Below are 27164 nucleotides of genomic sequence, written 5' to 3' on the forward strand. Positions count from 1 at the left end.
ATTAATGTACTCTATATCTTGGTTAGTTGATTACTTGTATTTTTAATATACTAGATTTAATTTAATTAAATAACTAAAAAACGATATTAAAAAAAGGAGTTTAATTAAATAATTAAGAAACGGGTCAAATCTCGGGTCGTGCCGTGCCAGGCCCGTTGTGCCTGGTTCGTGTCGGACCCTCCGTGCTTGGGCCGTGTCGTGCCTGGGCACGAGAATTCCCAAAAAACGCAGCCGCGGCCCGCCTCCAACCCGTTCGTGTCGTGTCCGTGCCGTCAGTACTATTCATCCGTGCCGTGTCGTGCCCGTGCCGGACTCGTGCTGTACCCGTGCGGCCGTGCCGCCCGCCTTAACCCGGCCCGGATTGCTATCTCTACACGGATGTATTCGTTAATTAATTATGTATATTTTTTATTTTTGGCAATAAGAAGTGGGATTAACTCAAAGTAACAACAAGACGGAAGAACAAACTAGAAAGCAAATGAAGAACAACCAATCACGGAAGAAGAACATAGACTTTTAACAAACGTACAATACTCCCTCCTATTCAAAAATAACCTTCCCCTTTCAAAATGGCACGCAAATTAAGGGTGGAATTATTTTATTGTAAAGTATTGTGGTGGTGTAAGGTAATTGGAGAGAGGGAAGATATTATTGTGGGGTAAGATGATTAAAATAAGTATTGTTGTGGGGTAAGGTGATTAAAATAAGATAAAGTATGAGTATTGTGGGGTATTGTTGTGGGGTAAGGTGATTAAAATAAGTATAAAACTTTACTAAATAAGGAAAGGGGGAAAGTTATATGAATAGATGAAAAAGGAAAGGGAGAAGGTTAAAATCAATAGGAGGGAGTAGCTTTTTGTATAATTAATTATCCATTATAAGTTTCCTAAGAAAAAATTACGGAGTATGTATTAAGATTTTTACGTGTTAAATATTGCTTCACTTAGATAGAAATGACTTCGCAAATGGAAAAAATGGGTCGCATTCAGGTGGAGTCCATTTTTTGGACATTTAGGACGACTTTAGCAGGTTAAATACTGCTTCACTTGGATAAAAAAAAAATGTAGGTCGAATCGGATTGGGTCGAGTCATTTCAGGTTCAAGTTATTTTCGAGTGAGTATCAAGTTATTCGGGAATATAATCAGTGTGCAATAAGCCAATAATAAACCTTCAGAAAGAGTTGAATATAATCGTTGAATATAATCGGATCAATTCAAACGTGTAAAGATTCAGATCCTCTTATCAGAGATACACGTAGAATTCAATCGGGTTATTTGGCCAAGTCATTCGAATCCGGTTAATTTTATCGGCTCTAGATATAACTAACTTTTTACCCACATCTTTACACACTCGTTTTCTCATCTATCATAAATTTCTAGTTAACTCTTCAATTGACAGTTAAACAAAAATCTGTGTTAAAAGGAATTTTACCCTTCAATTGACAGTCAATATACATCACTGTCAATCCCATGATCTCATACTCATCAAGTGAATCTACCCTTACCTGGCTTACCTCACCTGCATATTCTTATTTTCATCGAATTTTCAGATCATCAATCTAATTAATCATCATCAATCACTCAAATTGAATCATCATCATCATCATCATCATCATCAAATGTTTCTTTTTGATTGGTTTTATGGGATCTTAGCATCTCTTGGGCTATGGCAGAAGGAAGCAAAGATCTTGTTTTTAGGCCTTGACAATGCTGGCAAAACTACCCTTCTTCATATGCTCAAAGATGAGGTCTTTCTCCTTCTTCCTTTTTTTAATTTATCTTATTATACTCAATGTTGGTGGACTCGTATATTTTATCCGTCTCAATCATTTGCTTACTTTTTTTTCTTATTGTTGTTAGCCGTATTTTAATTTAAGGTAAAAATTGATGATCATTTGTTAACTTTTTGATTGTCTGTGAGCGGCATTTTAATTAAAGGTAAAAATAATGATCATTTGTTAACTTTTTGATTGTCTGTGAGCGGTATTTTAATTAAAGGTAAAAATAATGATTGGGACGAAGGGAGTATTGGGATTGACAAGAAAGATTGAATTTTGGGAATGCCCTTTTCATGTTTAATGGTTTTTGAGATTAGTATGCATGCTTTTTTGATTGGTATCTCACAAATTATACTAGAAGATTGTCATATGGTACGATCACTTAAAAAGTGACAATTTTGAAAGGGATATTTGAAAGAAAGATTGAATTTTTGGAATGCCCATTTCATGTTTATTGGTTTTTGTGATTAGTATGCATGTTTTTTTTTTGTTAGGGGAATGTTAATGCCAAATGGTAAATTGTTTGTCACTTGCTTTGTGAGAGTATTAATTAATCGGTTTATCTAATTCAAGCATGAAAAGGAGTGGCATGGTATGTTAAAAAAGTGTTTGAATTGAGTTTTAAAGTTTGATGAGATGATAGGAATGGTTTCTAAGAAGTGACTTAGTGTTGTGGATATTCATAATCAAGCTTGTTTTGATTGTTGTTATGGTGTTAATTTGTGAGTGTAGAGGTTAGTTCAACATCAACCGACACAACATCCAACATCCGAAGAATTGAGCATTGGGAAGATCAAGTTTAAGGCTTTCGATTTGGGAGGTCATCAGATTGCTAGGAGAGTTTGGAAGGATTACTATGCCAAGGTACATTTCATTTTGGGTGCCGATCAGCTGTTGTGCATTTTTGAAATTGTTTGCTACTTTTATTAATCTAAGCTCGTTTAGCTTTATCTGAGCTGCCTTCTTTTGTTCAATACGTATTTTTGTGTCAAGGTATCTTTGCCAAAGATGATGTTCAAGTAGCTTAGTGTCTTTCATTTGTGCCATTGCTTTTGTTTTGCTTTCTTGTGAAGAATGCATAGCATCAACATCTGAAAGTGTGGATAGTCTGCAGCTTAAACAGGAACCATCCGTGGATGATAATATAAACACTCTGTATATAGTATGGACTATGGAGTGCGGAGTACTATTCAAGGTTGATGACGAAACTGATGTATAACACATAGCACAGATAATGCCATTACAAGGATGTAAGCAAAGCGTTTACTTGTTACTACATAAGATTACAGAACAAAAAAATGATCAAATAAGCGAAACCTTACATGGTATTAGTTGGATACATTATTGTGCAACAATTTGGTGGTGAGGTTAGAGACTTTTAGTCACAACTCTTCCACAATGATTGAGGTGTAGTAAGCCTAGTAGCCGACTAGCCGCAGTACTCGTGACTAGAGCCCGAAACCAATTAACTTCAAAATTGCGCTTGTGACTCCTTGACCAAAAAACAATCATGGTTTTTGGTGTACAATGATTGTGTTTTGTAGTACTCTTATTTAGTTTGTTTTACTTGTTGGCAACTTGAATTCTGCTTCTTCCAATACCTATAAAATTCTGATTGATGCTATGCCAGACACTCCACTGATTCCCTGATGCATATCAACTTAATAGGAATTTATTATTCTCTAAAACAGTGGCTGGCGTTGTTCATGTGTAGTTATTTTGAGCCTTCTCTTTCGATAACCTTCTCGTGCCGGCCATTGTTTACGGCCCTTGTGTTGCTAGTGAAGCACAAGTTACAATTCCTCAGCAAGGCTGGTCAAAGTTGTCGAGGACTTGGGGAAATTTGTGATTCTTTTGTTATGTCACCTAGTTGACCGCATTTAGCTTTAGAGGGACTTTTATAAATAATTGGACGAATTAACTCTTCACTCGTCATGGAAACCCTTTTTGTGTTTAGTTTATAGCTTTATTGGGGGTTTTGCGGGGAGCTGAAGAGCGGTAGAATGAGGGATCCATTTTCCCTAATATAGAATAGAGGTATTACCTCAGGAAGATTTGTTTTCCCTCCCTCTTTCTCCCTTTATTAGAAGTGTCATATGATCCTTATCCTAACAAAATTTGGATATCTTTGGAGTGATACTCAGTGGTGGACCTAGAAAGTTTTGTTTCCGGTTATAATACTCCATCCTTATCCTATTCATCCTATACTTCCCCTTTCATTATAATACTCCTCACACATATTAGAGAAAGGGGAACTATAGGCTGAATACGATTGAGTAGATTCCAAGCTTATGTAGCAGAAAAAAAAAATTAGACAACTTGAACAAGAACATTATTAATGGCGTGTTTGGCTGGGGATTTGCGAAGAAAGGGAGGGAAGAGATTTGGAATTATTTTTTCTTTGTTTGGTTAGCAAAATTGAGGTAGATAGATTTGGAGGGAAGGACACCTATAGATTAATTCCCTCCAACAATGGAGAGATTTGAAGGGAAATTTCACTCAGTTGAACTACTACTTGAATCCTCCTCTCCTCCCTTTCTCTTCCCTTCTTCCTTCTCCTCTCTCTTTTCCTCTCTTTTTTGTATCCAAACACACCCTAAGGCGATGTTTGGATTGAGCAAGTTTGAGGGGGAGGGAAGGGTACAAAATCCATTGTTTGATAAGCAAATAGGGTCAGAGTTAAATGGAGGGGGATTTGGAGAGTTTTAGAGGGAAACACTCAAACCCTTTGCCCTTCCTTTTCCTCCTATTTTTGTTTCAGCTTACCTGTGTGCGGGATCCCGAGTCTCTGTATGTAGATCCAGCAGTGTAGATAATACAAGGCTATTCTTTATCTCTCCCTTTCCTTATCCTTTCTCCCTCCAAAGTCCAAACTTGTTATTGTATTGAACCTAAACCCGTTGTATACTTCTAAAAGGAAATGTCCTAGAAGGTTTGTAGCCGAGCTCTTCCAGCTACTTTGCAGTTTCACCTATATGAGCTAGAGTAGGAAATGGTCACAAACTCTGCAATATGAAGTATGTGTAAACCTTTGGAGTTTTGGTTCCTGTATACTTCATCGAAAGTTGCGTCCTTATTAAATACTCGCCTTTTCATTCCTCTCATATGATTGTTTAATTTGCAAACCTTATTTCTGCTGGCAACTCATATTGCCGTCTTCAGAACATTTCAGATCACTAGCACATTTGCAGTGCACCTGTTTTATTCCTGATGGGTTCTTTTAGCCATGGGCTGAACCAGGAGTTTACGGTGGTATCTCTTTTGATGATCCATACATTATGTTAGGGGTTCAAACCTCATTGAGTAATCTCTTTGTTTTACAGTTATGCCCCCTCCCACCCATAAAATTTACAGTTCTGCATATACGCATGTCTTATATAGTTATATGCTTATCGATTCAGGTCGACGCCGTGGTGTACCTCGTTGATGCATATGACAAAGAGAGATTTACCGAATCAAGGAACGAACTAGATGCCCTCCTATCAGATGAAGCCTTAGCCAATGTTCCATTTCTTATCCTTGGCAACAAAATTGACATTCCATATGCTGCTTCTGAAGACGAGCTTCGGTACCATCTCGGCCTGACAAGCTGCACCACCGGCAAAGGCAAAGTCAATCTCGCGGACTCTAATGTCCGCCCCCTTGAGATTTTTATGTGCAGCATAGTCCGAAAAATGGGCTATGGTGAAGGGTTTAAGTGGGTGTCCCAGTATATTTAGTAGACGGGTTCAATGAAACCGAATTCCCGTCGAACCAAACCTTTGTCAATGGGACATGTATTGCAAATTGGATGATGGATTAAAAAGATTAATAAATGGCTAATGAAGTACTGTAGCTGGGATAGAAAAATTACTGTGTTGTATGAATTTGCATGGAATGATAAGTTTTCTATGCAAGATTTGGTATCATCATCTATTGTATCACATAATTATCCTTCTAAAAAGCGGTTACCGTCTTACCGAATCAATTTATATTTCTATTTGGCGAAATAATATTTTTTTTAAACCGCCTCATAAGAGACCCTCCGATTTCTTCGAGACAACCCTCAATTACAGGAAGTTTGGATGATGTATACGTCCAATCCTCTTACCTTAACCCATAATTTAACCCTAACACGATTTAGTGATCGTATATTCGTATGTATACTCCTATGAGTCACGAATAGCCCTATATATTTCTCCGTATCACGAATAGCAACTACTTTTACTGACCGAAATTCTATTTACTGACTGAATTTATCCTTTAACGACCACTTTTATCGAACAATATGTTGTATTGTTCTTGAAAACAATCCCATCAAACCCGATTATCGGATTTACTACTAAACCATCCTCCAAATTTGAAAATGAAGAAGAATAGGTCTAAAACGAGTTAACAAATTAATCAAAATTCTTAAGTCAATTATCAAGAAATGATGAAAATTCCACTCATAGACTCATAGTCAGTCTAATCTAATACCGACGTAAAACAACCACCTCTTAATAGGAATAGTGTGTGACTAAATTGGAGTATACGATAATGGAATGTTGGTCCAAAACTACGTTTGCACCTTGTAATTTTCCTCGCATGCACTCCCCCTTACGACTTACGTAATTCAAGCAGTTATTGTGTGCGACCGTTGTATAATGCAACTGATAACAAATAATCAAAAGTACAGTGAATATTTTATGTTAAAAAGTGATCATTTCTAACAATTACTTATTTTATAATAATGGAAAATAGTCATTTTTTTAATATAAAATGATTATTTTTTAAGTGGTTGTATTATACAACGGTCTTATATTATAATTTGTGTGCGCACGCTTTTCCAACACTCAAAAATCACACGTCTTTCCCTACTAATCACAATCCAACAAATAATAATGCAACTTTGACTTTGACATTTTGACCTTATTCATTACCACATAAATTTCTTTTTAAGACCATATATATTGTAATCTCACTCACATAAACTATAACATCTCAATTCTTAAAACACATCAACACTAACAACTTTACTTGAGAGTTTCTCATAATTCATTCATTTACGATTCAAAACTCGTTTTTATCGGTGATTTTGAAATATACGGTATTTATTTCATTAACACTAACAACTTTTTCTTGTAAAGTTGTTTATAATCTTTTAAGCTTGTCTCTTCAAGAGTCCGAGTGATCACAAAAAGGTCGAGGGTTCAAAACTCGTCAGTATCATCCCGACTCCAAAAAATGGGGAACTATAGCTCATGCTTTAAAGCTCAAAGCAAAAACTCAAAGGTGGCAAAGTTAGTAGACTCACAAGGTCAAGTTAAACTAGTTAATCTTCCAACAACAGTTGTGGAGATAATGTTGGACAATCCCGGGTTCGCCCTTTCTCCGGTAGACGAACTTCAGCGAACCAAACGTATTCCGGTGATGAAGGCTGATGACATATTACTAGGCCGGAAAGTTTACCTGCTAGTGCCGGTTGACAAAGTCAACTCTAGACTGTCTGACTTACAACTTGCTGCTATTGACTCTTTAGTTTGTTCATGTAATGAAAACGTACGGAAACAGACACGGACACAGACACGAGGCGGTTCCAAAGTTTCTCCTGTTGTTGAGACCGGTGTAAGTGGTGAAAATTTAGAGGAGTTGGCTAAGAGTTTGACTGAGAAGTCTACCGGTTTAGCCGGTCAAAGGAATAATGGCTTTGGTAAAGCTTGGGCACCTGTTCTTGAGCCCATCTTGGAAGTTTGCTGACATAGTAACATTGTAAATTCCGCTGTTCCATCTGATTGTATACGTTTTTCAAAATCGTTCCCACATGTTTTTAAAAAACATGTAGATTAGAAAATACTTTGCTTATGAGCCTTATGCCTAGTTGATTTCGTAAACTATGTAACCGTTCTTACAATGCCTAGTTGCGTAGATTCAACCATTTTCCGTCATGATAGACCGAGTCAAGAGCAATAGGACATAGTTTTTTTTTTAGTTGTCAAAATGAAAAATTGCTTTAGTTGTCAAAATGAAAGTTTGCTAACTTTATACTACATCTTTCGCTATAGCATGAACAATCCTTAGTTCTTAATAGTTAAGATCCCGTGCTTAAGCACGGCATTTGTGAGAGACATTAAAAAGTTTAACAATTATTTAATTATATTTAACTTATTTTAACTCCATTTGAAATTTTAGTATAGAAAAACTTAATATTAGTAATATTTTGTATTAAGAGATAGAAAAAAAGAAGGTTCAACACTGTTACTCTATATAAAATTGCTGAAACTATTTTGTGTGTATGTGTTGTAATAAATATACTTATGTATATATTAAATAAAAAAAATAAAATTAACCAAAATTTAAATGCTCGCATTGTATAAAGTAGAAATAGATATTATTTTATAGTGTGAGAAAAATATATATTATTGGCAATTTTTTTGGTTTTAGAAGTAAAAAGAATATATGAATGCTCTTATTTTGTAGTAGGTTAGTTATTGTACGTAATTAATCAATATTGGCCCAGTTGTAGCCTGTAGGTATATAAATGTGTAAATGAAATAGAATTATATGGAATTAAGCAGTTTGACCCAATTATAAATAGAATATAATGAAACCCAAATATAGAATATTCATTTAGGCGGGAAAATATTAGAGCTTTCTTATTCTTTTAGTTTAGTAGGGATTAGACAATGACTAAGAGAAAAACAATGCACCGATGAAACTAAAGAAATCAAAAAAGCGTAAAATTGGAGTAGCATCTTGATTGAAATCACCGCAACCATACAAATCTCAACCTGAACATAAACATAGACCCAATCCGATTAGATCCATTGCTTTGAAATGAAAACAATGGTGAATCACAGAAAATTAGTACAAGTACTAATTAATCTAGCTTTAAATTCCGTCAACAGCAAAACCACCCTTGAAACACCCCTCACCGACCAAGAAACACCACTGTCTTAAAGAAAACAGGGGAAAGGACAGAACTACAAGACATACAATCTTAGGATCTTACTGCAACCATATATCCCTAATCCCGCCGTCTTGATCATCTAGGATGCCTTGAGAACAAAAAGGCGAAACACGCTTTTTTTGACATCAGTTAGTTCGAAAAGAAACACATCTCCGATCTCCAGGTTCATCTCCTGCGCCATATCACTCCAACCGTGACATAAGATGCATCTTGACCTGTTTCTATAACACTGAATAGACCATTGTCTTCCATCATCTACCTTCACTCTGACGAAACTCCCTGACCGACATCTAAGATGCGCTCGAGCAAAAGAACACGGTATAGCCTGCATCATTAGAGCACTAGCATTAAATCTTTGAAGCTATTTTAGTCTTCCTACAACTGATAGCCTACACGTCAAGGCGACTTAAACACTAGTAACTCGGAAATAGACAAACTTTGGGATTTACCATGAAATGGTTACTTTTTATTACAAAATGACTATACTTTTTCCGTCTTAATTTCAGACAGAAAAGGCCCGTATGAAATGAGCACCCAATTTTCTTTATTACTCCGTAAATCTATACCAATCTATTAATATGATTTTACAATGACCGACATGAATATGATTTTACAATGACCGACATGAATATATAGTGAAATGTCTTCAACAGAAGAGTATGACAATGACCGACATGAATATGATTTACAATACTTACCATGCTGCATCTATCAAAATTGCACTTTTGAATCGAAGTGACAAAGAAAGGATTATTAGGCACGGGAATTCTCGCATCAGCGAGAGCTCTCACTTTATCCCCACACTGGTTCAACCAAGGATATATGCCTGCAATGGTGGTTACAACTATGTTAATAAGGGCGGAGGAACAGTAACTTAAGAAATCGGTGAATTTTCACAGACAAATATCGAAAGAATCAAGAAATTTGTCTTTCAACCCTGCCTGGTAGCTGTATGGAAAAGCGTATGGAAAAGCGAATGGAGTATAAGTAAAACGAGGGAGTACTTGAATAAGTAGTCTTACTGTATGGAAAAGCATTGAACCTCACAATTATGCTACCATTACTAGACTCACTCCCACTTTCGCTATCAAGCATTTCATCCTGCAGTTCCGAGCCTGGTGAGCTGACACCGACATCAGTTTCACTCCCGAGTACTTCACAAGAAGCTTCAAGGCTTGAATCATCATGGCTTCGCTCATAAAATATCTCACAAGCAGTCAGATCATAAATATGAACTCGGAAATTTGAATCTCCTTGATAAATGAACACCAAGAAGTAACCATATTTTATAGAAAACGCGTCCATAAATTTTTCAATACCATTACCAAACCATAGTTCATCATCTTCTGCAGCCAATTCTACTCGATGGGTTACGCCTGTGGGAACCTCAAGGTAGAAATATTCACCAAATTCTTTGTAGTATTTGCTTGCAAAGACCTTCGGAATCATCTACCAAAATTTAAACCAGACAAAACAGAAAAACATCATATTTCTTCCGGAGCAAATAATTAAACTTGGTATAGATTTTACGACTACCCCCTATTAGGACAACAACATTCATGGGACAGAGAACTTCTCGTATCAAACTGCGCTGAGAATTGAATTGTTCGAGTACTGCTACTTGATATAAATACGGAATCTAAACTTAAACTTACTACTACATATGTTAAAACTCGTCCTGCAACCAAAAAAAAAAGCGTCCCTAGGATACACTCAATCTAACCCAACAATCGTCATTTAACATGCTTTGTTCTTTCAATCACAGATGAACAAGATCACATAAAAGCCGTGCCATAACCAAAATACACTTCACACTTAACAGCCACTAACTCGGACCACCCTACAAGCCAGTATCAGCCTGACCTAATAGTATCATTTGCAGCTAGACTTGTTCATTAACTGACCCATCCATTGGACTCGGCCTCTTACTCTGATTTCTCAGACCTGTTAAATAAGCTCGGCAAACTTACTCATCCAAAACACGCTAGCCTACTTATACGAATCCACAAAATCCATATTAGTTCCAGCCTCTATATAACCTAAATGTGTCTTTAATCGCCTTAAGCATTGTAATCAACTACTACAACACACCACCGAGTCACTGACCACGCCCATAAAAAGAAGATAGATCCCATTTCACAAGTCCAAAAACGTTTCACTTTAAAACCAATTGGTGACAGATTGATAGGAGTAGTAACTCCCTTCTCATTTTGTCAATATAGGACGCTCACATAGTTACATGTCGATAGCTATAATAAGGAGCTGATTCTCGACAGATCATGGATAGTAATATAAACTCTTAGACCACGATGACTACAACAACAAAAAATATCAGAGCCTTAATCCCAAAATGATTGGGGGTCGGCTAACATGAATCATCCTTTAGAAACGTCCAAACGTGAACGCAACCACGATGACTACTTCAACAATTTATTTTTACCAAGGAAAAAACACGAATTCTCATATGAGATGCCACGACAATGACGACACTCGTCACATAACAAGTACAGAGTAGTTACTTTTTTAGTCCATTTTCCTATATGTTATTCCTTACCCGCCCAGTTATTTGTTTACCTATTTCATTTATGGGTGTCTCAGTCATTTGTTTACCATTCTATATCGGGAATATTTTTAAAAGGTAATTTGATTATCCACGTAACCTATTGTCCACTTGTCATACAACAACACCCGCTCTCAAATTGTCTCCTTCCCTCTCCTTGTGGTCTTTAATCTTTATGAAGAAATAATTGAGGTGAAACCAGGCAAAGAAGTGGAAGATTAATGGGATTCTTATTGAATAATAATCAAACGTATACAACCTATGTTAATATATACTAGGAGAAAAATATCTACTTGCCTTAGGTTAAGCCTATAATTAAGGCTACAAAATATACACTCAACTAATTATGGTTATCATATATTTACATAATATTCCAATACTCCCCCTCAAGTTGGAGCACTTGGCAAACTAATGCCCAACTTGGAACATAGGTAATGAAAAGCTTCTCCGCCTAACGCCTTGGTAAAAATATCCGCTAACTGATCTTTACTCCGTAGGTAAGCAGTGGAAATAGTTTTATTCAAAATGTGATGCCGAACAAAATGGCAATCTACCTCAATGTGCTTGGTCCGATCATGAAATACAGGATTTTTAGCAATATGAAGGGCTGCCGTATTGTCACAAAATATCTTAATGGGAGTATCATGTACAATACCAAGTGAGTTTAGAAAAGACTTCAGCCAAATAACTTCACTTGTCACGGCTCCCATCGCTCGGTATTCGGCTTCTGCACTTGACTTGGCCACGGTTGTTTGCTTTTTAGCTTTCCACGAAATGGGCGAATGTCCCAATGTAACAAAATAGCCGGTTAATGATCTCCTCGTTAACGGACATCTCGCATAGTCGTAATCCGAATAACCACGCAATAACAAGTCATTGTCTCGGCCTATTACTATACCCTTACCCGGACTTCCTTTAATATATCGAATAGCCTTCAAAGCCGCATCCATATGTTCTCTCCTTGGGGCATGGACAAATTGACTTAGGATGTGAACCGCGTACACCAAATCCGGTCTAGTAATCGTCAAATATATGAGTCGGCCCACCAAACGTCGATACACCATAGGATCACGAAGTAACTCTCCTTCGGCCAAAGCCAAAGCATGATTCGGCTGCATAGGTAAGTCGGTATTTGGTTTGGCACCTTCTAAACTCGCTTCTTTGATAATTTCAAGAGCATATTTCCTTTGGCTAAGAAAAAGACCCTTTGAACTACTTGCAACTTCAATTCCAAGGAAGAATTTTAATCGGCCAAGGTCTTTGATACCGAAACTCTTATCAAGAAAAGCCTTAAGACGCGTACTTGCTTCTTCATTATCACTCACAATTATCATATCATCGACGTAAACCAAAATTCCAATGAAAATGCCGTCTTTATTGTAAGTAAATAACGAATAATCCGCTAAAGATTGAATGAACCCATACCTTGTCAATGAATTAGTCAATTTGGCAAACCAATTCCTTGATGCTTGTTTGAGCCCGTACAAAGACTTCCTTAACTTGCAAACTTTAGTGGATCCTCCTTTCTCGAAACCCGGTGGCAACCTCATGTAAACTTCCTCCTCCAAATCTCCATGAAGAAAAGCGTTATTCACATCTAATTGCGTGATTGACCACCCCTTCGAAACTGCAACAGCAAGTAAGCAACGTACACTTGTCATCTTCGCAACGGGTGCAAAAGTTTCATGGTAATCGATGCCCTCAACCTGCGTGTATCCTTGTGCAACGAGCCTGGCTTTGTATCTTTCAATGGAACCGTCTGCCTTGAGCTTTATTTTGTAAACCCATCGGCATCCGATTGGTTTCTTACCCTTTGGAAGATCAACTACTTGCCACGTTCCATTGGCTTCAAGGGCATCAAATTCCTTTCCCATGGCATCTTGCCATTCTTTAACTTTAGACGCCTCATTATAATTTCGCGGTTCTTTTATTGCGTCCACTTTTGCTAAAAAATTCCTGTAATTAACAGAAAAACAATTGGTAGTAACATAATTAACCAAAGGATAACGAGTACCTTTCTTTGTGGATGTCGATTGAGATGAATGAGCAGCGACAGTTGGGTCTATTATGCGTGTGGATTTACAGTAGTAATCTTTCTTCCAATACGGTTCAATCCTTTGGCGCACACCTCTTCCCTCTGTCACGGACACAGTACCAGGAACATTAACTGAAGGCCCCGTTTCGGTAGCATTATCAGTACCCCCTGCAACAACAAAGTCCGTCGTGTCTGTTGCATTCTCTGTTTCTGTTTCTGGTCTTTGCGCAGTACCAGTATCATCAGCATTGTGTTCAGTCTCGGCTCGTGTTTCGTGCTGAATGTTACTGTCAGCAGGTGTTTCTTCAATTAATTCATCCACAAAGGCAGGAGATTCATGTATAGCACTATCATTTGATTCTTTCGATGCAGAATATTCATGTACAGCACTATCATTTGATTCTTTGGTTTCCTCCCCAGTTGCAAAATGGAAAATGTGTTCATAAAAAATAACATCCCTTGACTCGAAAATTTGCCTTTTCTTCAAGTCGTATACTCTCCATCCTTTTTTGCTACTAGGGTATCCGACGAAAATACACCTTTTACCTCTCTCATTAAATTTGTCCTTTGGCCTATCTTTATTATGGACATAGCAAATACTTCCAAAAACCCGAATATTATCAAAACATGGTCGTTTCCCATACAAAACTTCAAAAGGAGTTAACCCATCAAGAATGCGAGTAGGTGTTCTATTTATTAAATACGCAGCGGTTAAAATACACTCACCCCAAAATTTAATGGGCAAATTCCCTTGAAATCGGAGAGCTCTTGCTTTTTCTAAGATGTGCCTATGCTTGCGTTCCACCCTACCATTTTGTTGCGGGGTGTCAACTTGACTAGTTTGTAAGAGAATACCATGTTCATTATAAAAGGCTTTCATAGTATTTGATAAAAATTCCGTCCCATTGTCACTTTGTACTACCTTAACCTCTTTACTAAATTGTGTCTTGGTCATTTTGCAAAAACTTATCAAGAGATTATTAGCTTCTCCCTTGTCATGCATCAATTTCACCCAAACAAACCTACTTTTATCATCAACAATAGTAAGAAAGTACTGTGCTCCCGATAAACTTTTGGTATGGTACGGTCCCCAAATGTCACAATGTATAAGAGCAAATAAATCCGTACTTCTTTTATTATTCAATTTAAAAGTTGAACGAGTTTGTTTGGCCCGACAACACGGATCACAAATATTGCTAGAATTCCAAGACAAATTAAAACCAACTAAATCGGAGAAAAGAGGTGAAATACTACTAGATGGGTGTCCAAGACGCTTGTGCCACAAGTTCGAATCTGCACTGCTAAAACTTGCTTGTGCCGCCACATTTCTTTTCTCGCCTTTGAAATAATAGACCCCATCACTGTGCTCACCCCTCCCAATCTTCATCCTCGTAGATTGGTCCTGTATAACACAATGGTCATTATAAAAGGTTACAACGCAATTATTTTCTGTAATTAACTGTTGAATCGATATTAAATCACAAGTTAAGCTTGGCACATAAAGGACGTCTTTTAAAATGAAATTGGCACTCAATTTGACAGTCCCATGTTCTTCTGTCACAATCTGTGAACCATTAGGAAGGCTAACGTTCGACTTCATACCACGCCAAATACCGTCAAGCAAATCGCGTCTACCTGTCATATGGTGCGAGCACCCACTATCGAGTAACCAAAAACCATGACTATCGTTACTCATACCTGACTTTGACGAAGTACCTTCGCTCTTACCGCCTAGAAGTGACCGCAATTGAGCCATTTCCTCTGGTGTGAACAACTGTTTCCCATCTTCACTGGTCGTGGTTGCAGCGTGGGCCTTCTGATTCGAACCACTTCTGCCTGTCATCTTGAAAGAAATCGTGGTTTTTGTTTTAAAAAAAAATCAGGATCGAAAAAAAAAACCTTACTCTGATGCCATGAAGAAATAATTGAGGTGAAACCAGGCAAAGAAGTGGAAGATTAATGGGATTCTTATTGAATAATAATCAAACGTATACAACCTATGTTAATATATACTAGGAGAAAAATATCTACTTGCCTTAGGTTAAGCCTATAATTAAGGCTACAAAATATACACTCAACTAATTATGGTTATCATATATTTACATAATATTCCAATACTTTATGCCAAAATCAAAGGTAAACAAATGACCGGAATGGAGGGAGTAGCTTCTAACACAAAATCCCATTGAAGACGGCGATATCCGTCACAAAGTTGTGACAGATACCATTTACTCTCACAAAATACCCATGAGAGGTGAGTTGAGAAGCACATGAGGGGTGCCCCCACCTTAGCCCGTCACAAGCAAGATGCTTCGACCTTCTAATACATTCTTATGTTTTTTCATTCAATTACTTTATGTAAAACCGTCTCTCAAAAAACTTAAAAGGCAGATCTACTACTCGTGTGTCTAAATCATTTGTTTACTTTTCATATAATTTTTATGAGGAGTATGTTAATTAAAGGTAAACAAATGATTCGGAAGAGAGCGTACATTAAAAGAATTGCATGAAAACAAGTAAAATAGAGAGGAAAGAAGTATACCAGCTTGTTAGAGCTGAAGGTAGGAGTGACCATCAGCCTGAAGAATTTTCTTTCAGGAGAGCTGCCCATTGCTGATATTTGAGCTGTAAATTTTGCCTAAAATTATAAGTAATGACTAATGACCCATAAACAACATACTTATGCAAAAATTTCCGATCTCGTTTCAAGTCATTTTCATACGTTTGTTTAAAAACATAAAAATTAAATAATTACTCGGGAATGATAATTCATATTAACCGAGCCCAAATCATTTTGGTGTTGAAAAACCAAAGAATGTAGTTGGAAATTTACCTGGATTTTGTAGTGGTAAAATATAGAAGGTTCTTGAATCAGTTGATCATGATTTTTAGTGAAAAAATAAAATGAAGAAAATTGGGAATTTTTTACTTGAAGACAAAATATATTTAAAATATTCTTACAAAGTACACACCAGATTTTATGGAAGGCATGCAAGAAAAATTTATTGTGGCTACTGGCTAGTATTGGTGTCTAGTTGAGCGGGAAATTAATTCGGGTCGGTCTGGATTATACGGGCCAACAAAATCGGGTTATTTAAGGTTTTACAAAAATTTGGATTGAGCCAGACAATTTTTTCGGTGGGCTGTTATCAAGTTACTAGAGGATAAGCGTGAGATTATCAGTAAGATCCTCTCAAGTTTTAAAACTCTGCCACATCAGCTTTCACTAACTTTTATTATTTCTTTATTATTCAGACTCATTTCAGACTCACCTCAGACTTTATACATTATCCGTCAGACTCACCTCAAACTCTACTTTTTCACCCCCACTTTATTTTTTTAACAAAAAGAAAGGACACATGTTGTTCACCCATTGGATAATTTTTCTTTAAGGTGGGGTCAAGACTCACCCAAATTTTAAAGTTGAGTCTTGCATTTCTAAGACTCAACTTAAGACTTTGTAAAGATTAAGGTAGATTATTGGTAGTCTTGAGTGAGTCTTGTCTCAAGACTTACCAAAATCTTGTCTCAAGACTACCAATAATCTTACGAGAAAAAAGATTACGCATCTGAGGTAGTACTTCAGACCTTGTAGTTTTTGAGCATATACACAATTTTTTCTGAGCATATTACCATTTATAAATATAGTTTTTGAGCAATATTATATTTTTTTAGTGTAATGTTTTAGTAAATGTGCTCAAAAACTTTATACTAAAGCAGAACTCAAAAAGTTTAAAATAAAACTCAGAAAATAAACAATAAGAGGTACTACCTCAGATGTATAGTCTATGAACTCATAATCTTACCCTAATGGTCAATATGCAGTAATAAACATTGGGGTTGGCTTTAATGGAGTCAAATTAATTCGGATTTTTATTCCTCTGGTTCGAGTCGGATTATTCGACTCACAAAAAAAATGGGCAACTATTTAAAGTTTAAAGCACAAATTCAAAGGTGGCAAAGTTAGTAGACTCACAAGGTTAAGTGAGACTAGTTAAGCTTCCAACAACAGTTGTGGAGATAATGTTGGACAATCCTGGGTTCGCCCTTTCTCCGGTAGACGATTTTTCTAAACAACCCGATAACATTTTTCGAACTTTTGACAAATAATTTGCTAACTTCAGTTTTTGCAATAAGAGTTCTTTAAGTAATATGCTCAAATCTCAATGGAGTTGAGATGTAACATCAGAAACAATGTTTCGGTGTAAATACTCCGTATGTATAAGCGTAAGTTGCGTAGATCTTCAACCAATTTCCGTCAAGATAGACCGAGTCAAGAGCAACAGGACATAGCTACTTAGCTACTTAGTTCCCATAATCTAATTAAGACAATACCAATTACCAAGAGACAATAATGTTAGCGATCCGAGTTTTAGGTGGTAAATGACTACAAATTAGTACGAGTACTAATTAATCTAGATTTAAATCCCGTCAACAGCAAAACCACCCTAGAAAGTCCCCTTTGTCTTAATCATCTAGGATGCCTTGAGAACAAAAAGGTGAAACACGCTTTTTTTGACATCAGTTAGCTCGAAAAGACAAATATCTCCGACCTCCAGATGCATTTCCTGCAGCAGACCATTCCAACCGTAACATAAAATGCATCTTGACCTGTTTCTATAACATTGAATAGACCATTGTCTTCCATCATCTACCTTCACTTTGACGAAACCCCCTGACCTACATCTAAGATGCGCTCGAGCAAAAGACAACGGTATAGTCTGCATCATTACAGAACTAGCATTAAAAACAAATACTCCCTAATTTAACAGAAGAGTATGACAATTACCGACATGAATATGATTTTACGATACATACCAGGGAGCATCCATCCAAATTGTAGTTTCTAATCGGAATGACAAAGAAAGGATTGTTAGGCACGGGAATTCTAGCATTACCGAGAACTTTCACTGCATCCCTAAACAGGACCAACCAACGATATTTGCCTGCAATGGTGGTTAGAAAAATGTTAATAGGAGCCGAGGGACAGTAAATTAAGAAACCGGTGAATTTTCACAGACAAATATCAAAATATCAAAATACTCAACGATATAAGTAAAACGAGTGAGTACTTCAATAAGTTATCTTACTGTACTGAAAAGTGTTGAACGTCTGAATCATGCTACCATTACTAGACTCACTTCCGCTTTCGCTACTAAGCATTTCGTCTTGCAGGTCCGAGCCTGATGAGCTGATACTGACATCAATTTCACTTTCAGAATCTTCACAAGATCCAAGGCTTGGACTGTCATGGCGCCGCGTATAAGATATCTCACAACTAGTCAGATCATATATGTGGACTAAGAAATTTGAATCCCCTTGATAAATGAAAAGCATGAAGTAACCAAATCTTATAGAAAACGCATCGATAAATTCTTCCAAACCATTACCAAACCATAGTTCATCATCCTCTTCATCCAATTCTACTCGATGAGTTACACCTGTGGGAACCTCAAGGTAGCAATATGCATCAAATTCTTCGTAGTATTCGCTTGCAAAGTCCTTCGGGATCCTCTACCGAAATTTTAACCAAACAAGAGAAGAAACCATCATATTTCTTATAGAACAAATAACTAAACTTGGTTTAGATTTTACGACTACTCCCCATTAGGACAACAACATTCACGGGGCAGAGAAACTGTTTATAGAGAAGAAATCGTATCAAACTGCGTTGAGAATTGAATTGTTCGACCACAGGTTGTTTAATGGAAGATTGCTTACATTCCTCTATCAAGATAGCTCATGTTTTTTTACTCCATTAGCATATTTTAAGCCAAACAATGTTAAAAACTCATCCAGTCATCCTGCAACCTAAAACAAGTCGTTCCTAGGAGACGATCAATCTAACCCAAAAATCGTCATTTAACATAATAACATGCTTTGTTGTTTCTATCACGGTTGAGTGGTTTTAGATTTTAGGGTGTGACTTACAAGTTACAAAGTTACAGATGAACAAGATCAGTAAAAACCCTGTCATAAATAACCAAAATACGCCTCCTTGTCTATAAATAGATCATACCGCCATCAGACCAAAATACGCCTCACGACCTAACAGACAGCCACTAACTCGGACAACCCCACAAGCCACTATCAGCCTCACCTAATAGTATCATTTGTAGCTAGACTTGTTCATTGACTGACTAGTCTCATCCATTGGACTCGGCCTCTTACTCTCTCACTTATACGTGACCACAAAATCCGTGTTAAGTCCGGCCTGTATATAACCTAAATGCGTCTTTAATCGCCCAAATCATTTATAATCAAATACTCCTAAGATTACATAAATGGATCATGATACTTCAACAACAATATTTTACCTAGAAAAAACACTAATTCTCATATGACATTTCACGACATTGAGAAGGTCTCTTGTAAGACGGTTTTACAATATACTATTGCAAAACTGCATTCTATTTACAGCCACAATTTGTAAAACAACAACTGGCTTAACACACATTTACTTTATGTAAAACCGTCTCTCAAAAGATAAAATCGGTCAGATCTTACAACTTCAGTAGGAGTACTAGTTACTACTCCCTCCGTCCCTGTCATTTGTTTACCTTTGGTTTTGGCAGAAAGACCAAGGAAAGGGGAGAGGACCATTTATGGTGGTTAGGGGATTACAACTAACGAGGGGACCTTAATGGATGTGTATAACCAAATTAACCATGAAAAACCTTCCTAAAATAGAAAGGTAAACAAATGGATAAAACACCGTTAGAGGAGAGAAGAGAAGTATACCAGCTTGTTAAAGCGTAAGGTAGGAGTTAGCATCAATTGGAAGAAGCTTCCTTCAGGAGAGCTGCTCATGCTGATATTTGAGCAGTAAATTAAATCAAAAATTATAAGTAAAATTTCCGGCTACTCGTTTCAAGTCATTTTCATACGTCTGTTCAAAGTTTCTCGCAGTTAAATTGAAACAGTAAATTAAACATACCAAAATCACAATTACTCAATTGAACAAACACAAATAAAATAACTATCAAAAATATCATCAGAGATGGTCATTGGTAATTTACCTGAATGCTGTAAAAAATTAAGATTAAATTTTGACTGATGGAATATGGAAGGTTCTTGAATCAGATGATCATGATTTTTACTGTGTCTTTTAATGAAAAAAAGGGATTTTTCCGACAAGTACACTAGACTTTTTTTTTTTTTTTTTTTTTTTGACAATGATTAAGTACACTAGACTTTATGGAAGGTGTGCAAGAAAAATTTAGTTGAGTGGGAGATTAATCATATGGGCCGATTTTGAGTCGGGTCGGTTTAGATCGGGTTATTTCAATGGGTACTAGTTGATGCATGTTGGTAAAGTGGGCCAATTGTGCCAGTCGGTCCGGCCAATTTTGCCTCTCGGAGTGTCATAAAGGCCCGACTAGCCCGCTCACGACCCAATGTGACCCACCTAATCTTTTAGGTCGGTTCAGAGTCGAAAATCTCTAGTCCGGCCAGCCACTTGACTCGATAAAAAGCAAAAAAAAAAAAAAAAAGAATTAATAATTGGACCATAATTGTTAGCCTTAGGCCCTTCCCAACCCCAGGACTGGTTCAAGATTGACCAGGCCGAACCCAATTCAACTCCCGACTCCTGAGTGGCCTCGCCCATGGCCAACTCTACATGTTAAAGTGAATAGTTTAACATTAGTAAAATAATACGGAGTAAAAACTTATCCGAGTTTTAAGGCTATGTCGTGGTGTCGATCACACTTAAAATTTATTTTGGGCACAATTAAGGGGGCAATCGCAATCGTGAGTACTCCCTCAAGGCATTTAATATATGTAGTCTTACCCACCCGTGAAGTACTAAAAAATGTTATTTTCAAAAGATCCACAACGAAAATTGCATTCAATATTTTATTGAACCCTCACAACTTAAGTTCGAATCCCGTCAACAACGTATTGCACTCATTTGAATATTGTATTTCTCAACCCCCTCGTCAATTTCCCAAACCAAACAATTATACGACTTAAAAAACACTTATTAAAACCACACAGAAACGAGCTCAAAAGAAGATAAGAAACGTCTAATATAATACAAATTCTCATTTAATACAAAAGTATCCGTCTTAAGCTAGCTTTTAAGACGGATCTAAGTAATATAAAGCCAATGACAATCAACAATAACTACAACTCAAACTATTCAACTGATTAATGTCAATTAACAATGCTGTTTAGATGTTCTTAGTTGTAAAATCAGCATCATTTTTCATTAATCATGCTATTATCTTATGAACCCTAATCCTTTTTTTGTCAATAAGTTCGAAAATTAATTCACCCCCCACTTCTAATTTGTTGGCGAACACAAAATTTCGCCATCCTGAAGAAAGACAGTATGTTCCAGTATTCATTGTAGCCTTCACCTCCCATGCTTCTCCCTTCGTGTTCTCGATCTCGATTATTACGCTTTCAGATGATGAAATCTTTGTCGAAAATTCCTTTGGAAGCCTCTGAAAGAATCGCAACATTACATTGTGTCGAAAACAAACAAGTGTTGTTTTCGCGTCTTAAATTACTCATCTCAGATTGTTTCATTTGTTTATGGTTCACATCAAATGGTTAAGTTCGAACCCAAACTGATTCCCACTCTAGACGACCTATACTCGAACTTACCCAGTAAAAAAAAAATTGGGTAAGTTCGAGTATGGGCCGTCTAGACTAGAATCAGTCTGTTCTATAAAAAAAATAGAGTAGAATCAGTCTGGGTGGTTCATATCAATTATTATCAAATGGTTAAGTTCGAAACCAAACTGATCCCTACTCTAGACGACCCATACTCGAACTAAACCGGTAAAAAAAAAATTGGGTAAGTTCGAGTATGTGTCGTCTACATTAGAATCAGTCCGTTCCATCAAAAAAATAGAGTAGAATGGTGGTTCATATCAAATGGTTAAGTTTGAAACCAAACTGATTCCTAATCTAGACGAGTCATACTCGAACATACCCAGTAAAAAAAATTGGGTAAATTCGAGTATGGGTCGTCTAGAGTAAAATCCGTCTGTTCCATCACAAAAAAATAGAGTAGAATCAGTCTGGGTGGTTCATATCAAATGGTTAAATTCGAAACCAAACTGATTCATACTCTAGACGACCCATACTCGAACTTACCCAGTAAAAAATAATTGGGTAAGTTTGAGTATGGGCCGTCTACAGTCGAATCAGTCTGTTCCATAAAAAAAAATAGAGTAGAATCCGTCAAGGTGGTTCATATCAAATGGTTAAGTTCGAAACTAAACTGATTCCTACTCTAGACGACCCATACTCGAACAGTCGAACTTACCCAGTAAAAAAAATTTGGGCAAGTTCGAGTATGGGTCGTCTACAGTAGAATCAGTCTGTTCCTTAAAAAAATAGAGTAGAATCAGTCTGGGTGGTTCATATCAAATGGTTTAAGTTCGAAACGAAACTGATTCCTACTCTAGACTACCCATACTCGAACTTACCCAGTAAAAAAATATTGGGTAAGTTCAAGTATGGGTCGTCTACATCAGTCTGTTCCATTAAAAAAATAGAGTAGAATCAGTCTGGGTTCGAGTCTAGTTCTCTGTTGTACCTTTTGGGTTCGGGTCTTATCAACTTAGCCACGTTTAATTAAAATACCCTTACAAAGAATAAACCAGGTAAATAAATAATTTCGACGGAAGGAGAAAGGATACTTACGAGTGTAAAAGATTTAATCACATTACTTTCTGTCAAACACTTCCTGAAATGAGGATTTTCAAAGTTGAAAGTATAATCCCCTTGAGCAACATTAATTTCCTCATAAACACATTCTTCCTTAGGAATACCGGAGATAATAGTCGACGGGTAAATCCTTTCGCAACCAGTCTTCTCAAAGATTTGCAAATTGAAACACATATTTCCGTCATACCGGAAAACTAAAAACTCCATGTCTCCTAAGGAATTGTCTTCCATAATTTTTGGCCAGCCTTCTTCTATATATGTGTATGTACTAGTTTTCCTAAGCTTGACTGGCCAAATACCAACATCACTTTTGATTGTTGCATTTGTTGTTTCTTCCTCACACAAGTCCTTGGATAAATGCTTCATAAATAGTGGTGGAATTTTCTAAATAAAAAATGTGAATTAGAATTAGAAATTTAAGGTCTATGTGACTATGTTGGATCAAAAATTGTGATAAATCATCTGCTAATTATTATGTAAGACCGTCTTACTTGTGATATGGTTCTTTTATATATAAATTTCAGCGTAAGGTACAATAGATTGCATGAGATCCGTTTGAGGGGTATATTATAAAATCGTACTCCGTTCGTCTTAATTGTTTGTTTATCTTTAATTAAAATACTCTTCAGGATTAGATTAGATTTCAACCTTCAATTAAGAAAAATAACAAAATGATTTCATAATAATTCCTCAAATGGTAAATTTCTAAATTTTTACAGTCATAGCCAAGATGTGAAAAAAAAAAAAAAAAAAAAAAAAAAAAATGCAAGATGCAAAACAAGTAAACATACAAATATACCCAAGACCTCTTAAACTAGTGGATAAAACAGAGGTATCGTGATAATAAATTACGGGTTCATCCCGCATCCCATGTATTGTACATATTTGTTTATTTTTTTTTTCTATATTATTAAGGGCTATATAGATCGAAATCAATCGTTGGTTGGCGCAGTGGTAGCATGAGGCTGCGCTTGGTAGGGAGGTCTGCGGATCGATCCCCCACAACTGCGATTGGGAGGGATTTAAATACCGTAATCCTTGGACACGCCCCGAAATTCGGCTTAGTCGGCCCAATGTAGTTCGGATAACCGGATGGTATAGACAAAAAAAAGGCTATATAGATCGAAGGTATGCAAATAATTGGGACGGAGGGAGTAGAATAAAAAGTTATTGCTAAAAGTAAAAGTGAAAGGTTTTTACCACTCTGTTTGCAAGATAATCAGCAATGACAATCTGGTGGAAGTAAGGTGGCTTGTTGTTCTCCATTTTCTCAATTTTTACTATTGAAATTCAAAAACAGTAATTAATTGGTGATTTTAATAATTTTGCTTTGGATTTTATGTTCAAGTGTTCTTTATTGAAACTTTAATGAAAGTGATCTATTTATGGATGTTCTTACACTTGCTAGAATTGAGAGCTGAGTATATTTCATTAATTTGGTGTAAATTTTGGGTTGAAAACAGCTCACAATCTCAAATACAAATCGTGTAGGGAGTATTGATTAATGACTATATGAAGTACTAATGAGGAAGTTTAAATTGACAACATTTTCTATATTGTTTCTATATATGACAAGTAGAATCCAAATAGGATCATTTAGGACGAAACTCGAATGGCCCGATCCGATAAAGTTGTTTCAAGATCTTAAAAGTGAAGCGAAAGTGTAACCATAACTTGACTCGATAGATGACTATAAAGAGTCTTAGCCCTTAGGCCTAAAAGTGACCCGACAACACAGATTTGAGATCGCAAAGTAACCCGACCCATAAGTGACCTGATAAGGCACATCTGAGACTGTAGAGTAACCAAACTCGAAATGACACGATAACACCAGTTTGACACCCTGAAGTGACCCGACGTAAAATGACATGATAAAATTGATCTGACACCCTAAAATGACTCGACAAAAATGTCGCGACTCAAAATGACATGACCCGGCCTTTGATGGACCATGTTTACTTCCAATTATCCAATGGTTAAAATGTGATCTGAACTTGACCCGGTGATAGACCCGAAAGTGTCGGACCTGAAAGTGATCCAACTCAAAATAACACGACGATAACGTAGATCTGACATCTTAATATTACCCGACTCGAAATGACCCGACCGAAACTTTGATGGATCATGGACCATGAGTCCATAACCACCATGTTTACTTCCAAAATTATCCAATGGTTGACAAAGGATGACACGTCACCACTTGCTCAAAAAGCAAAAATAAATAAAAAAATAAATAAATTAGGAAACAGATAAACTCATCAAGATTTCTTATCCTTTCATTTGAACAACTAACATGATAACCTTCAATGTACCCTGCCATTACACTGTTCGATTCTCAACAATACAACAATCCAACAATTCACAAAATGTATACATAACTTCCTCTTTTAATGCTAAATCAGTGGAAATCACGCAAAGTCGAAAAAGCCGAAGAACGGTGTTAATATCAACTGTATTATTTCCAATTACATTTTTCACGTCCTCTGCTCCAAGTCATGGACTAGTTACTGAATTCTACGATCTTCCTCATTCGGGTGGTGTTAAGGCGTTAGATCTTCGCCTTGGCGATGGAACCACGCCTGTTGACGGCGATCAAGTAACTTAATTGTTTGCGCTTCTTTCTTACATTGTCGTATAATATCCTAGACCTGATAACATTTACGTAACACAAATTCTTGTGACAAACCGGTTATTAAGAGACCATTTTTTCCATAACCCTTTTTATTATGCAACATTGCAAATTGAAAAATTAATACGGAGTAGTCGGTTTTTCTGTAGTATGCCCTACCCACATTTTAATATTATTCTAACTAGAGAAAGATTTGCACGAGTATGTCATATTATGAGAAATTAATTAACAAACTCATTTTACCATAATTAATTAATAAAATAATCTTGCAATTGTTTTCATAATTAGTTTCTTATTGTGTGACCTAAGGGCATACGTTAGGATAACTGATTAATAAGTTTGGAGACTAAGGTAATATTACCTTATTATTTGAAAGGTAGCAATACATTACTATGGAAGGTTGGCGGCAAAACAAGGTTGGCGTTTCGACTCGACTTATGATCATAAAGATTCTACCGGTGAATCGATCCCTTTTACCTTCATTCTTGGATCCAATAATTCAGTAAGTTTGCATTTAAAATAAAGTTTTACAAGTTTGTGACGTATAATGTCCATGTTATATATGAAATGTATATGAATAGGTGATTTCAGGAATTGAATCAACCGTAAGATCAATGAGAGTAGGTGGAATTAGAAGAGTAATTATTCCACCTTCACAAGGATATCAAAATACTAATCAAGAGCCAATTCCACCCAATGTGTGTTGTAATTTGTACTCGCTCGTATTTTTAATGTATAACGTTTTTGTTTTTCGAGATGCTGACTAACTTTAAATTAAGTGAGTGTCTCAATTGTACGACTAATGATCACTTTGGTTTCTATGCCAGTTCTTTGACAGACAAAGGTTGTTCACTACGATCTTCAATCCAACACGGCTTGCTAACGGAGAAGGTTCGACATTACGAACTCTGATTTTCGATATTGAACTAGTCAATGTCAAGCACTAGTAGAAATCGGTATAGAGAAGTTGAAGTTATTTAATTTTATGATACGAAATACGGAATAGTAAAGAGCGTTAATCGCTAGTATTTCTTGTTGACGTTATTATAGATAGATAGTACATTTTTAGTAACGGTTGTTCTTGCTTGTGACGAAAATTAATTAGTGACATCTCGCAAGCAGCTCCCTTTTTTAACATTATTTTAACCGGATGTGAGACGTGACAGGCTTATAATCCGTCACAAACGAGAATTTGTGTTTTAATAAATAATCAAAGCTGCCAAAATTAGAAGCTCTAAAGTTTTTGTTCTAAAAAAAAGCGCCGGAGTTCGAAACACTGATCAGTTGCATTGCAAAAGACTTGACTTTTTTGGTGGGCTCGATAAAGTAAAAGCTTTTTACAAATGTAGATCTCAAGAAAGGCCCATTTTATTATAAGTAGGCCCATTTCACTGGCCTGCTTTAGTTTTTCACTTCTCCATGGATCGATTTTCCAATTGTATATAAAGCACTTGTATAAAGAATTTTCGGAAAATTCACGTGGTATCCCTAAACTTTACCACTTTGCGCATGGTACCCAATATTTTAAGTTTGTGTACATAATACCCTCC

General features: G+C 36.5%; 6 protein-coding genes across 8 annotated transcripts; 3 read left to right on the forward strand and 3 right to left on the reverse strand.

Annotated features, from left to right (window-relative positions):
• Positions 1-1345: 1345 nt before the first annotated feature.
• LOC141652468 (small COPII coat GTPase SAR1A-like) lies at positions 1346-5721 on the forward strand. The gene is made up of 3 exons (XM_074459966.1): positions 1346-1748; positions 2511-2642; positions 5180-5721. The coding sequence occupies exons 1-3, from the start codon at positions 1620-1622 to the stop codon at positions 5495-5497; spliced, it is 579 nt and encodes a 192-aa protein (XP_074316067.1). The 5' UTR covers positions 1346-1619; the 3' UTR covers positions 5498-5721.
• A 1262-nt stretch (positions 5722-6983) lies between these two features.
• LOC141653872 (uncharacterized) lies at positions 6984-7496 on the forward strand. The gene has a single exon (XM_074461738.1). It carries the CDS (start codon positions 6984-6986, stop codon positions 7494-7496), a length of 513 nt encoding a protein of 170 aa, XP_074317839.1.
• A 931-nt stretch (positions 7497-8427) lies between these two features.
• On the reverse strand, positions 8428-16301 carry LOC141652469 (B3 domain-containing transcription factor VRN1-like). The gene is made up of 5 exons (XM_074459967.1): positions 16135-16301; positions 15844-15926; positions 9729-10155; positions 9405-9532; positions 8428-9031 (listed from the first exon to the last, which is right to left on the reverse strand). Exons 2-5 carry the CDS (start codon positions 15910-15912, stop codon positions 8786-8788), a joined length of 870 nt encoding a protein of 289 aa, XP_074316068.1. The 5' UTR covers positions 15913-15926; positions 16135-16301; the 3' UTR covers positions 8428-8785.
• A 1320-nt stretch (positions 16302-17621) lies between these two features.
• Positions 17622-20434, reverse strand: LOC141652470 (B3 domain-containing transcription factor VRN1-like). 2 transcript variants are annotated; one of them, XM_074459969.1, is made up of 5 exons: positions 20321-20434; positions 20043-20112; positions 18392-18815; positions 18120-18247; positions 17622-18022 (listed from the first exon to the last, which is right to left on the reverse strand). In XM_074459969.1, the coding sequence occupies exons 2-5, from the start codon at positions 20109-20111 to the stop codon at positions 17777-17779; spliced, it is 867 nt and encodes a 288-aa protein (XP_074316070.1). In that variant the 5' UTR covers position 20112; positions 20321-20434; the 3' UTR covers positions 17622-17776. The 2 variants fall into 2 exon arrangements, with proteins under 2 accessions (XP_074316070.1, XP_074316069.1); XM_074459968.1 differs by having other exon boundaries at positions 20043-20190; positions 20321-20398.
• Positions 20435-21313: 879 nt separating this feature from the next.
• Positions 21314-24374, reverse strand: LOC141652471 (B3 domain-containing protein REM9-like). Its single transcript, XM_074459970.1, has 3 exons — positions 24186-24374; positions 22962-23369; positions 21314-21751 (listed from the first exon to the last, which is right to left on the reverse strand). Exons 1-3 carry the CDS (start codon positions 24249-24251, stop codon positions 21518-21520), a joined length of 708 nt encoding a protein of 235 aa, XP_074316071.1. The 5' UTR covers positions 24252-24374; the 3' UTR covers positions 21314-21517.
• Positions 24375-25205: 831 nt separating this feature from the next.
• LOC141651965 (peptidyl-prolyl cis-trans isomerase FKBP17-1, chloroplastic) lies at positions 25206-26754 on the forward strand. Of its 2 annotated transcripts, XM_074459651.1 has the most exons (4): positions 25206-25581; positions 25991-26116; positions 26196-26312; positions 26442-26754. In XM_074459651.1, the coding sequence occupies exons 1-4, from the start codon at positions 25279-25281 to the stop codon at positions 26559-26561; spliced, it is 666 nt and encodes a 221-aa protein (XP_074315752.1). In that variant the 5' UTR covers positions 25206-25278; the 3' UTR covers positions 26562-26754. The 2 variants fall into 2 exon arrangements, with proteins under 2 accessions (XP_074315752.1, XP_074315753.1); XM_074459652.1 differs by lacking the exon at positions 26196-26312.
• Positions 26755-27164: the final 410 nt, after the last annotated feature.

Source organism: Silene latifolia, chromosome 4, assembly GCF_048544455.1.
Source record: "Silene latifolia isolate original U9 population chromosome 4, ASM4854445v1, whole genome shotgun sequence".
Classification (NCBI taxonomy): Eukaryota; Viridiplantae; Streptophyta; class Magnoliopsida; order Caryophyllales; family Caryophyllaceae; genus Silene; species Silene latifolia.

What these genes read in the sequence shown, in the direction of transcription:
- LOC141651965 (XM_074459651.1), top strand. Translation starts at nt 25,279, where the DNA reads ATGATAACCTTCAATGTACCCTGCCATTACACTGTTCGATTCTCAACA. An exon ending in CGCCTGTTGACGGCGATCAA is followed by an intron (nt 25,582 to 25,990) that starts GTAACTTAATTG and finishes ATTATTTGAAAG; the next exon opens with GTAGCAATACATTACTATGG. An exon ending in AAGAGCCAATTCCACCCAAT is followed by an intron (nt 26,313 to 26,441) that starts GTGTGTTGTAAT and finishes TTTCTATGCCAG; the next exon opens with TTCTTTGACAGACAAAGGTT.
- LOC141652471 (XM_074459970.1), bottom strand. Translation starts at nt 24,251, where the DNA reads ATGGAGAACAACAAGCCACCTTACTTCCACCAGATTGTCATTGCTGAT. An exon ending in ATTATCTTGCAAACAGAGTG is followed by an intron (nt 23,370 to 24,185) that starts GTAAAAACCTTT and finishes TTTTTTATTTAG; the next exon opens with AAAATTCCACCACTATTTAT. An exon ending in TGATTAAATCTTTTACACTC is followed by an intron (nt 21,752 to 22,961) that starts GTAAGTATCCTT and finishes CGATTCTTTCAG; the next exon opens with AGGCTTCCAAAGGAATTTTC.
- LOC141652468 (XM_074459966.1), top strand. Translation starts at nt 1,620, where the DNA reads ATGTTTCTTTTTGATTGGTTTTATGGGATCTTAGCATCTCTTGGGCTA. An exon ending in TTCATATGCTCAAAGATGAG is followed by an intron (nt 1,749 to 2,510) that starts GTCTTTCTCCTT and finishes TTGTGAGTGTAG; the next exon opens with AGGTTAGTTCAACATCAACC. An exon ending in GGAAGGATTACTATGCCAAG is followed by an intron (nt 2,643 to 5,179) that starts GTACATTTCATT and finishes TTATCGATTCAG; the next exon opens with GTCGACGCCGTGGTGTACCT.
- LOC141653872 (XM_074461738.1), top strand. Translation starts at nt 6,984, where the DNA reads ATGGGGAACTATAGCTCATGCTTTAAAGCTCAAAGCAAAAACTCAAAG.
- LOC141652470 (XM_074459969.1), bottom strand. Translation starts at nt 20,111, where the DNA reads ATGAGCAGCTCTCCTGAAGGAAGCTTCTTCCAATTGATGCTAACTCCT. An exon ending in CCTTACGCTTTAACAAGCTG is followed by an intron (nt 18,816 to 20,042) that starts GTATACTTCTCT and finishes AAATTTCGGTAG; the next exon opens with AGGATCCCGAAGGACTTTGC. An exon ending in ATTTGGATGGATGCTCCCTG is followed by an intron (nt 18,023 to 18,119) that starts GTATGTATCGTA and finishes GTAATGATGCAG; the next exon opens with ACTATACCGTTGTCTTTTGC.
- LOC141652469 (XM_074459967.1), bottom strand. Translation starts at nt 15,912, where the DNA reads ATGGGCAGCTCTCCTGAAAGAAAATTCTTCAGGCTGATGGTCACTCCT. An exon ending in CCTTCAGCTCTAACAAGCTG is followed by an intron (nt 10,156 to 15,843) that starts GTATACTTCTTT and finishes AAATTTTGGTAG; the next exon opens with ATGATTCCGAAGGTCTTTGC. An exon ending in ATTTTGATAGATGCAGCATG is followed by an intron (nt 9,032 to 9,404) that starts GTAAGTATTGTA and finishes CTAATGATGCAG; the next exon opens with GCTATACCGTGTTCTTTTGC.